The sequence below is a fragment of the Mandrillus leucophaeus genome, unplaced genomic scaffold (genome assembly GCF_000951045.1).
Source record: "Mandrillus leucophaeus isolate KB7577 unplaced genomic scaffold, Mleu.le_1.0 Scaffold135, whole genome shotgun sequence".
In the NCBI taxonomy this organism is placed as follows: domain Eukaryota; kingdom Metazoa; phylum Chordata; class Mammalia; order Primates; family Cercopithecidae; genus Mandrillus; species Mandrillus leucophaeus.
Genome location: NW_012101310.1, coordinates 2,366,660 through 2,376,062, shown reverse-complemented (window position 1 = coordinate 2,376,062; position 9,403 = coordinate 2,366,660). Strand labels below are relative to the sequence as shown.

The 9,403-nt window shown below is 47.3% G+C and overlaps 1 protein-coding gene across 1 annotated transcript in view; it reads left to right on the top strand.

Moving 5' to 3' along the window:
• Window positions 1-9,403, top strand: part of MYH3 (myosin, heavy chain 3, skeletal muscle, embryonic) — a 27,359-nt gene that overhangs the window by 9,379 nt on the left and 8,577 nt on the right. Inside the window, exons 8-25 of the mRNA XM_011973166.1 lie at window positions 152-255; window positions 339-477; window positions 1,806-1,924; window positions 2,008-2,157; window positions 3,512-3,682; window positions 3,780-4,086; window positions 4,194-4,264; window positions 5,138-5,225; window positions 5,308-5,425; window positions 5,810-5,933; window positions 6,026-6,162; window positions 6,244-6,499; window positions 6,695-6,937; window positions 7,023-7,199; window positions 7,307-7,452; window positions 7,533-7,623; window positions 8,056-8,445; window positions 8,554-8,680. Of these exons, the coding sequence (XP_011828556.1) occupies window positions 152-255; window positions 339-477; window positions 1,806-1,924; window positions 2,008-2,157; window positions 3,512-3,682; window positions 3,780-4,086; window positions 4,194-4,264; window positions 5,138-5,225; window positions 5,308-5,425; window positions 5,810-5,933; window positions 6,026-6,162; window positions 6,244-6,499; window positions 6,695-6,937; window positions 7,023-7,199; window positions 7,307-7,452; window positions 7,533-7,623; window positions 8,056-8,445; window positions 8,554-8,680 (2,958 nt within the window). The remainder of the gene's footprint in view (window positions 1-151; window positions 256-338; window positions 478-1,805; window positions 1,925-2,007; window positions 2,158-3,511; window positions 3,683-3,779; window positions 4,087-4,193; window positions 4,265-5,137; window positions 5,226-5,307; window positions 5,426-5,809; window positions 5,934-6,025; window positions 6,163-6,243; window positions 6,500-6,694; window positions 6,938-7,022; window positions 7,200-7,306; window positions 7,453-7,532; window positions 7,624-8,055; window positions 8,446-8,553; window positions 8,681-9,403) is intronic.

Here is a 9,403-nt window from a genome sequence, read left to right as displayed (position 1 = left end):
AAAAAAAAAAAAAAAAATTTTTTTAAATGTTAAGTTCAATTTGGGATCCAGTGGTAAAAGTTCCAGCCCAGGGTGCAGGAGCTCAAAACACCCACTGGGTGGGTTTTTTCTTTGCATCCGCATAACCTCCTGGAACGATTCGTCATTTCAGAGCTGCTGCTTATTACGACCAACCCTTACGACTACCCGTTCATCAGCCAGGGGGAGATCCTCGTGGCCAGCATAGACGATGCGGAGGAGCTGCTGGCTACAGATGTAAGTGGAACCAACAGAAGGGGTGGGTGTTCCCCCTCCATCACCGGGGCCAACCGGCTGACGTGCTGCCCTTTCCATGCCAGAGCGCCATTGACATCCTGGGTTTCACCCCGGAAGAGAAATCTGGGCTCTACAAGCTGACAGGAGCCGTGATGCACTATGGGAACATGAAGTTCAAGCAGAAGCAGCGAGAGGAGCAGGCTGAACCGGACGGCACAGAAGGTACAAAATCAGTGTGACAGGCCGCAAACCAGAGTGGGTGGCTGATCCGCTGAGGTCACTTGGTGCTGCTTTTGAAAGCAATTAATCTAGTCAGGCACGGTGGCTCACACCTGCAATCCCAGCACTTTGGGAGGCTGAGGGGGCCAGATCACCTGGGTTGGGAGGTCGGGAGTTGGAGACCAGCATGGCCAACATGGTGAAACCCCATCTCTACTAAAAGAAAGTTAGGCCGGGCGTGGTAGCTGGTGCCTGTAATCCCAGCACTTTGGGAAGCCGAGGCTGGTGGATCATGAGTCAGTAGATCAAGACCATCCTGGCTAACACGGTGAAACCCCGTCTCACTAAAAAAACAAAAAATTAGCCGGGCGAGGTGGCAGGTGCCTGTAGTCCCAGCTACTCCGGAGGCTGAGGAAGGAGAATGGCGTGAACCTGGGAGGTGGAACTTGCAGTGAGCCGAGATTGCACTACTGCACTCCAGCCTGGGCAACAGAGTGAGACTCAATCTCAAAAAAAAAGAAAAGAAAAGAAATTAGCTGAGCATGGTGGAGCACACCTGTACCAGCTACTCAGGAGACTGGGGCACAAGAGTCAAACAGAGTTTTGCTCTGTTGCCCAGGCTAAAGTGCAGTGGCGCGATCTCGGCTCGCTGCAGCCTCTCCACTCAAGTTCAAGTGATTCTCCTGCCTCAGCCTTCCAAGTAGCTGGGATCATAGGCACACACCAACGTGTCTGGCTAACTTCTTTGTATTTTTAGTAGAGACAGGGTTTCACCATGTTGGCCAGGCTAGTCTCAAACTCCTGACCTCAAATGATTCACCCGCCTTGGCCTCCTAAAGTGCTGGGATTACGGGTGTGAGCCACCGTGCCCGACCGGCACGAGAGTTTCTTGAACCCAGGAGGCAGAGGTTGCAGTGCGCTGAGATCACTCCACTGCACTCCAGCCTGGGCGACACAGTGAGACTGTCTCAAAAACAGAAACAAAAACAATTGAAAGCGATTAATCCTTCCATCTGGAGAAGTGAATGACCCTTTCTGGGCCTCAGATGCCCATAGCTGTTGTTGCCACTTGCTTTTGCTGAATCACTCGAATAGTCTTGTTTCGGATGCAGTGAGGGATGACCAGGGCTTTCTGAAACCCAGCCCTGCCTTTTCATAAAGTCCATCACATTCTCTGAGTGACTTAGCTTCCATTGGCCATGTATATGCAGTTTAGCCACAGGCAATGCACAAATGGTACCAAGATGAACTCAGCCAACCTTTGAAACTTCTGGATGATTTTCAAAGCAGCTCCTCTGCTTTTCTAAGTATTGTCCTTGTTTTCTTGCCAGTGGCTGACAAAACAGCCTATCTGATGGGCCTGAACTCTTCGGACCTCCTGAAAGCTTTGTGCTTTCCTAGAGTGAAAGTTGGGAATGAGTACGTTACCAAAGGTCAAACTGTGGATCAGGTAACTGTTTCGAGGCCGGGGAAGAGGGTAGGACCCTGCTAGCCACTGCCTTCATACCCATTAGCTGGTCTTTCCCCTGACAGGTTCACCATGCTGTTAATGCTCTTTCGAAATCAGTTTATGAAAAGTTGTTCTTGTGGATGGTCACTCGCATTAACCAGCAACTGGATACGAAGCTTCCAAGACAACACTTCATTGGCGTTTTGGACATTGCAGGCTTTGAAATCTTTGAGGTTTGTGTTAGTTACATTCATATTTTCATATGGCTTCATGTGAGGGAAATTGGTTTCATGATCCTAAAGGGAAGAGAGCAAGGTGGCTGTCTTGTGGTTTCCTGTAAGAAACTAGATGGAGAGTGGATGGAATAGAGGAGCGGTACTTACTGGAAAGGTTTGTATTAGATTTTTTTGTTTGTTTGTTGTTTGTTTTTTGAGACTGAGTTTCACCCTGTCACTCAGGCTGGAGTGCAGTGGTGCAATCTCGGCTCACTGCAACCTCCGCCTCCTGAGTTCAAGGGATCCTCCTGCCTCAGCCTCCTGAGTAGCTGGGATTACAGGCGTGCGCCACCATGCCTGGCTAATTTTTGTATTTTTAGTAGAGATGGGGTTTCACCATGTTGGTTAGGCTGGTCTCGAACTCGTGACCTCAAGTGATCCATCCGCCTCGGCCTCCCAAAGTGTTGGGATTATAGGCGTGAGTCACTGCACCCAGCTGGGTTTGTATTATCTTAAAGGAGGGGAAGATGTCTATCAAGTGGAATTTTAAAGGACATTTTGAAATGGATAAAAGAAAAAAAAAATTAAATGTAATCACTGATTTAGGGACTGCCATAAAAGAGATACAGAGAGTTTGATAAGTTAATCATGTACTATTTTCTATAAATATACCACTGGTTCTGTGGTAGACGTGCATAGCCACGGTCGGGCGTGGTGGCTCATGCCTGTAATCCCAGCACTTTGGGAGGCCGAGGCGGGCATGTCACGAGGTCAAGAGATCAAGACCATCCCGGCCAACGTGGTAAAACCCCGTCTCTACTAAAAATACAAAAATTGGATGGGCTTGGTGGCCCGCACCTGTAGTCCCAGCTACTCTGGAGGCTGAGGCGGGAGGATCGTTTGAACCCAGGAGGCAGAGGTTGCAGTGAGCCGAGATGGTGCCACTGCACTCCAGCCTGGTGACAGAGCAAGACTCCGTCTCAAAAAAAAAAAAAAAAAAAGTGCATAGTCACTCATCAAAGTGTGTATTTAGTGTTTCCCAGGTACAGGGCATGCAGGTGAAAAAAATAAATGAGCTTGTAGTCCAGTAGAGAAGAAATAGAAGTCTATATGGCACATGGAAGAGTAACTACAAAATAAAGTACATAAGAGATGCCCAGACCTTGGGAACTCAGGAGAGGGAGAAATACCTTCTCATTGGAAGTTTACAGAAGACTCCAAGGAGGAGATGAGGCAGGCCTTGAAGACTGGGACTGTATCTGAAAGTATTAATGTGTTTGACAAGAACCTGGGGCAATGAGGAGGAATGCTGATGGTCTTTGGTTTTGAAAGAAGTCTAACTTTTCACATGAACGTCATATTTTGTTGTTAGTATAACAGCCTGGAGCAGCTGTGCATCAACTTCACCAATGAGAAACTGCAACAGTTTTTCAACCACCACATGTTCGTGCTGGAGCAGGAGGAGTACAAGAAGGAAGGCATCGAGTGGACGTTCATCGACTTCGGGATGGACCTGGCTGCCTGCATCGAGCTCATCGAGAAGGTATCCAGTTCCATCCCCACCATCAGCTCTTCTCATAGACTCTTCTGCTCGTTACGGCAGCTCACATTTACCCCTCTGCACTTTGCCTTCAATCCAGCCTATGGGCATCTTCTCCATCCTGGAAGAGGAGTGCATGTTCCCCAAGGCAACAGACACCTCCTTCAAGAACAAGCTGTATGACCAGCATCTTGGAAAGTCCAACAACTTCCAGAAGCCCAAGGTGGTCAAAGGCAGGGCCGAGGCCCACTTCTCATTGATCCACTATGCGGGCACCGTGGACTACAGTGTCTCAGGCTGGCTGGAGAAGAACAAGGACCCTCTGAATGAGACCGTGGTCGGGCTGTACCAGAAGTCCTCCAACAGGCTCCTGGCACACCTCTATGCCACGTTTGCCACAGCGGATGGTAACAGGAGTGCTGTGTGTTCATGTGATCTCCCTCCATTTGTTCCGCAGTTAACAAAAAACCTTTTGGATGCACCTATAACACGTGCCCTCCTTTATTGCTTTCAGCTGACAGTGGAAAGAAGAAAGTTGCCAAGAAGAAGGGTTCTTCCTTCCAAACTGTCTCTGCCCTTTTCAGGGTAAGAAAAATACAAGTTTATTTGCTTCTGATTGGTTTAAGTCATATCAAAACGAGCAAGGTTGAGATTCTAAACTTGATTTGTTTGAGAGTAGTAGTGTTGTCTTAATCTGATTCTGTCACTTACTGAGGTGAAGTGACAGACGATGAAATATAATAAATATGGTCTAACCAATGTGGGATGACAATATCACTATTATCTTATACCAAAGATAGCTGAGTTGGCTGGTCTGAGTTTCCAGCACAAACTCTCCAATTTTCCTAAAGGACACCAGCAACAGACCTCACGCTCCCAGTGGATCCATCCCCTGAGTTGATTTCAGAAAGCATTTTGTACTTGGCGAGCCTCTGGCTCACTGGGAGACAAAAGACAATTGTATCAGTTACTAGCCTACACCTCCAGCCATAGGACCTTTAAAAGACTGAGTTAGGCCGGGCGCAGTGGCTCACGCCTGTAATCCCAGCACTTAGGCCAAGGAGGGCAGATCATGAGGTCAGGAGATCGAGACCATCCTGGCTAACACAGTGAAACCCCCGTCTTCATTAAAAATACAAAAAATTAGCCGGGCGTGGTGGCATGTGCTTGTAGTCCCAGCTACTGAGGAGGCTGAGGCAGGAAAATTGCTTGAATCTGAGAGGTAGAGGTTGCAGTGCGCCAAGATCAAGCCACTGCACTCCACCAGCCTGGGCAACAGGGCGAGACTCCATCTCAAAAAAAAAAAAAAAAAAAAAAAAAGAGTTAAATCATTTCACTATCCTTTAGAATTTATGATAAATTTTAAACATAGATCTTATTTTCATTACAATGGATCTCTGTCTTCATAAAAACCTACAGTAGGCTGGCAAATGTCTTTTTTTCTTCTTCTTCTTTTAGGAAAACCTGAACAAGCTGATGTCAAATTTAAGAACTACTCACCCTCACTTTGTGCGTTGTATAATTCCCAATGAAACCAAAACTCCAGGTGAGACACCTGCTGGCTTGCTAGGTGGTGCTCAGTTTTTAAGAAATTCTATGTCAGGCTGATATCTCGCTTCCGTTCCCAGGGGCTATGGAACACAGCCTTGTCCTGCACCAGCTGCGGTGTAATGGTGTCCTGGAGGGTATCCGCATCTGCAGGAAAGGATTCCCAAACAGGATTCTCTACGGGGATTTTAAACAAAGGTCTGTAATAAACATGTTCTCTGTGCTTGGGGATGAGATATATGAACACTGGAATTTGAGAGGGAGAAAGATAGGTATGAAAAGAGCAGTTATGGACCTCCATGCGAACTGAACAACCTACCATTTGGCCAAGTCATATATATTTGTTTCTTCTGTGGTTTTCTCTGGAATTTATCTGATATACAAAATGGCAGGAAAAGCTCCGGCCGAAGAGTCGAGAGACCTAGATTCTAGACTGCTGTCGAGCAATGTGACTCCGAGCTAGTTCCTTCATCTCCTGGGACCTTGGCCTTCTGCCTATAGGAAGAGAGGCCTGAACTGCATGTTCTCCAAGGTTTGTGTCTTTGCCAACAGTCTGTGATGATTTCCGTATCTACAATGCAGATACCGAGTGCTCAATGCCAGCGCAATCCCTGAGGGACAATTCATTGACAGCAAGAAAGCCTGTGAGAAGCTTCTGGCATCCATCGATATTGACCACACTCAGTACAAATTTGGACATACCAAGGTAATGCATCAGCCCTGACAGATGCTGGCCTGTTTGTCCTCTTGACACAGCTTCTCCAGGAAACTGACTTGTGTCACCTTCTGCCCCACAAGGTGTTCTTCAAGGCTGGCTTGCTGGGAACCCTGGAAGAGATGCGGGATGACCGCCTGGCCAGACTGATCACCCGGACACAGGCTGTGTGCAGAGGGTTCCTCATGCGTGTGGAATTCCAGAAGATGGTGCAGAGGAGGTCCAGCAGGGTCTCTGTTCAAACGTGAGCTCTTTGGGGAAGGGGAGTCTCTCTCAGAAATAAGCAATGTCTTGTTTTTAGGGAGTCCATCTTCTGCATCCAGTACAACATTCGCTCATTCATGAATGTCAAGCACTGGCCCTGGATGAAACTGTTCTTCAAGATTAAGCCCCTCCTCAAGAGTGCGGAGACCGAGAAAGAGATGGCCACCATGAAGGAAGAATTCCAGAAAACTAAGGATGAACTCGCCAAGTCAGAGGCAAAAAGGAAGGAGCTAGAGGAAAAACTGGTGACTCTGGTCCAAGAGAAGAATGACCTGCAGCTCCAAGTCCAAGCTGTATGTGTTTACCAACCTTTTTTTTTTTTTTTTAACTCTTCTAGATTTGATTATTTGTTTCGAAAAATTGGGTTATTGGTGGGGATTTTTGCTTTTTAGTTGAAATGTTTCATAAAGAACTTCATATATAGCAAAATACTGGAATGTTGCAAGCCTTATATCATTAAAGGAAATTATTATTCTTTCTGTTTCAAGGAAAGTGAAAATTTGTTGGATGCCGAGGAAAGATGCGATCAGCTGATCAAAGCCAAATTCCAGCTCGAGGCCAAGATCAAAGAGGTGACGGAGAGAGCTGAGGATGAGGAAGAGATCAATGCTGAGCTGACAGCCAAGAAGAGGAAACTGGAGGATGAATGTTCAGAACTCAAGAAAGACATTGATGACCTTGAGTTGACCCTGGCCAAGGTTGAGAAGGAGAAACATGCCACAGAGAACAAGGTATTCTTTTTGTAGGTGTGTCTAGCTTGATATAGTCATTGCAAACTAAACTCTAAGCTTATAATTGCTTGTGGATTCTTCTTAGGTTAAAAACCTTACTGAAGAACTCTCCGGATTAGATGAAACAATTGCAAAGTTAACCAGGGAGAAGAAGGCCCTCCAAGAGGCCCACCAGCAGGCTTTGGATGACCTCCAAGCTGAAGAAGACAAAGTCAATTCTTTGAACAAAACCAAGAGCAAACTGGAACAGCAAGTGGAAGACGTAAGTAAATAATACTCATCAGGAGTCCTAGAACTCCAGGGTTGGAAGAGCCCTCGAGGGTCCTCTTGCAAAGCATTTCTTCCAAAAGGAAATGGTGCCTTTTTCAGCTGGAAAGTTCCCTAGAACAAGAAAAGAAGCTCCGCGTAGACCTGGAAAGGAACAAAAGGAAATTAGAAGGAGACTTGAAGCTTGCCCAGGAGTCCATATTAGATCTGGAGAATGACAAGCAACAGCTGGACGAAAGGCTCAAGAAGTATGCCCCTCAACCACTGGCTTCCATTTTGCAAGTTACTGTGTATTTTATCTTCATGCATTCTCCATTTCTCTTCACAGGAAAGATTTTGAATATTGTCAACTTCAAAGCAAAGTGGAAGATGAGCAGACACTGGGCCTCCAGTTTCAGAAGAAAATCAAAGAGTTGCAGGTAGAAGCCCTCTGCATTTCTCTCTTCCATGTGAGGCCACTTACAGTGAGCTGGGTGCTGTCTGCTATAAGTCATTAAGAGCAAGTGGGCAAGACTGTGGGGCCACCTGCCTCATGGTTCCCTTTCTGCTGGGCTGGCCTGGCCATGATGAACCGTTTCCCATAACATCTGACAAAATCCATAATTAAAGTATTTAAGTTAACAACTAAAAGTTAACATTTAGTTGAGTGGAAAATGTTCAGGTTTGGTCACTGCAGGAGTAATTACCATGTTCAGGTAGAAAAAATTCATGTGAAAGGAAATTTGCAATATTCACTGGGGGGGAGTCTAAGACTCAGTTTGTCTAATGGGAAGGGAAACCAGCCTATTTTTGACAATCAGAGTCCCTGTGGGGAACCGACTGCCCACGGGGTGAACTGCTGCCCTCTACAGGCTCGAATTGAGGAGCTGGAAGAGGAGATAGAGGCAGAGAGGGCGACCCGTGCGAAGACAGAGAAACAGCGCAGCGACTATGCCCGGGAGCTGGAGGAGCTGAGCGAGCGGCTGGAGGAGGCGGGAGGCGTCACCTCCACGCAGATAGAGCTCAATAAGAAGCGGGAGGCAGAGTTCCTGAAGCTGCGCAGGGACCTGGAGGAGGCCACCCTGCAGCACGAAGCCATGGTGGCCACGCTGAGGAAGAAGCACGCAGACAGTGTGGCAGAGCTTGGGGAGCAGATTGACAACCTGCAGCGGGTCAAGCAGAAGCTGGAGAAGGAGAAGAGCGAGTTCAAGCTGGAGATTGATGACCTCTCCAGCAGCATGGAGAGTGTGTCGAAATCTAAGGTGCTGCGGGGGGGTCGGGGCGGCTCAAGGCTTTCCATCAGGGAGACTCCGTGGTCATTCAAACCTGACTTTGCCAACTGACTTTGCTTCCCTTTCTGAATCCTTCAGGCAAATCTGGAAAAAATCTGCCGAATGCTGGAGGATCAGTTAAGTGAGGCCAGGGGCAAGAATGAGGAAATTCAGAGGAGCCTGAGTGAGCTGACCACACAGAAGTCTCGTTTGCAGACCGAGGCTGGTGAGCAGAAAACCCGTGGGGCCAAAACCTCCTGGCACCCAATGGGCGCAGCTGGCCAAAACCAAGGGCAGGGTGTGTTAGGGGGAGAATCTCTAGGGAAGCATCTTTTCAGGAGAGGAGAACTTGAAATAACTCACAGAAAGAGCCATTTGAAATAGCCTGAAGGGAGAGAACACGAAGAGTTCAGTAAGAACAAGAGAGAAAGAGGAGTAGACCAGAAAGAGAAGGGGCTCAAAATATCATCTCATTCAAACTCTTTCAAAATTAATATAAACTTGCATCAAACAGACTCTGATGAGCAGAAATGAGACTAGAAATTAAGAGCCAGGGCCTGCTACTTCTTTCTGCACATTAACTCCGATATTCATTGTCTGCATTCAAGTTTTTGAGAATAAAGAGAGAAACATGGCCACTGTTTAAAGGTCCTGGTGTATAATAAAAGTATAAGGGAGGCCAGGTGTGGTGGCTCACGCCTGTCAACCCAGCACTTTGGGAGGCCGAGGCGGGCAGATCACCTGAGGTCAGGAGTTCGAGACCAGCCTGGCCGACATGGTTAAACCCCGTCTCTACTAAAAATACAAAAATTGCCAGATGCAGTGGCTGACACCTGTAATCCCAGCACTTTGCGAGGCCGAGGCAGGCGGATCAAGAGGCCAGGAGATCGAGACCATCCTGACTAACACGGAGAAACCCCGTCTCTACTAAAGATACAAAAAATTAGCC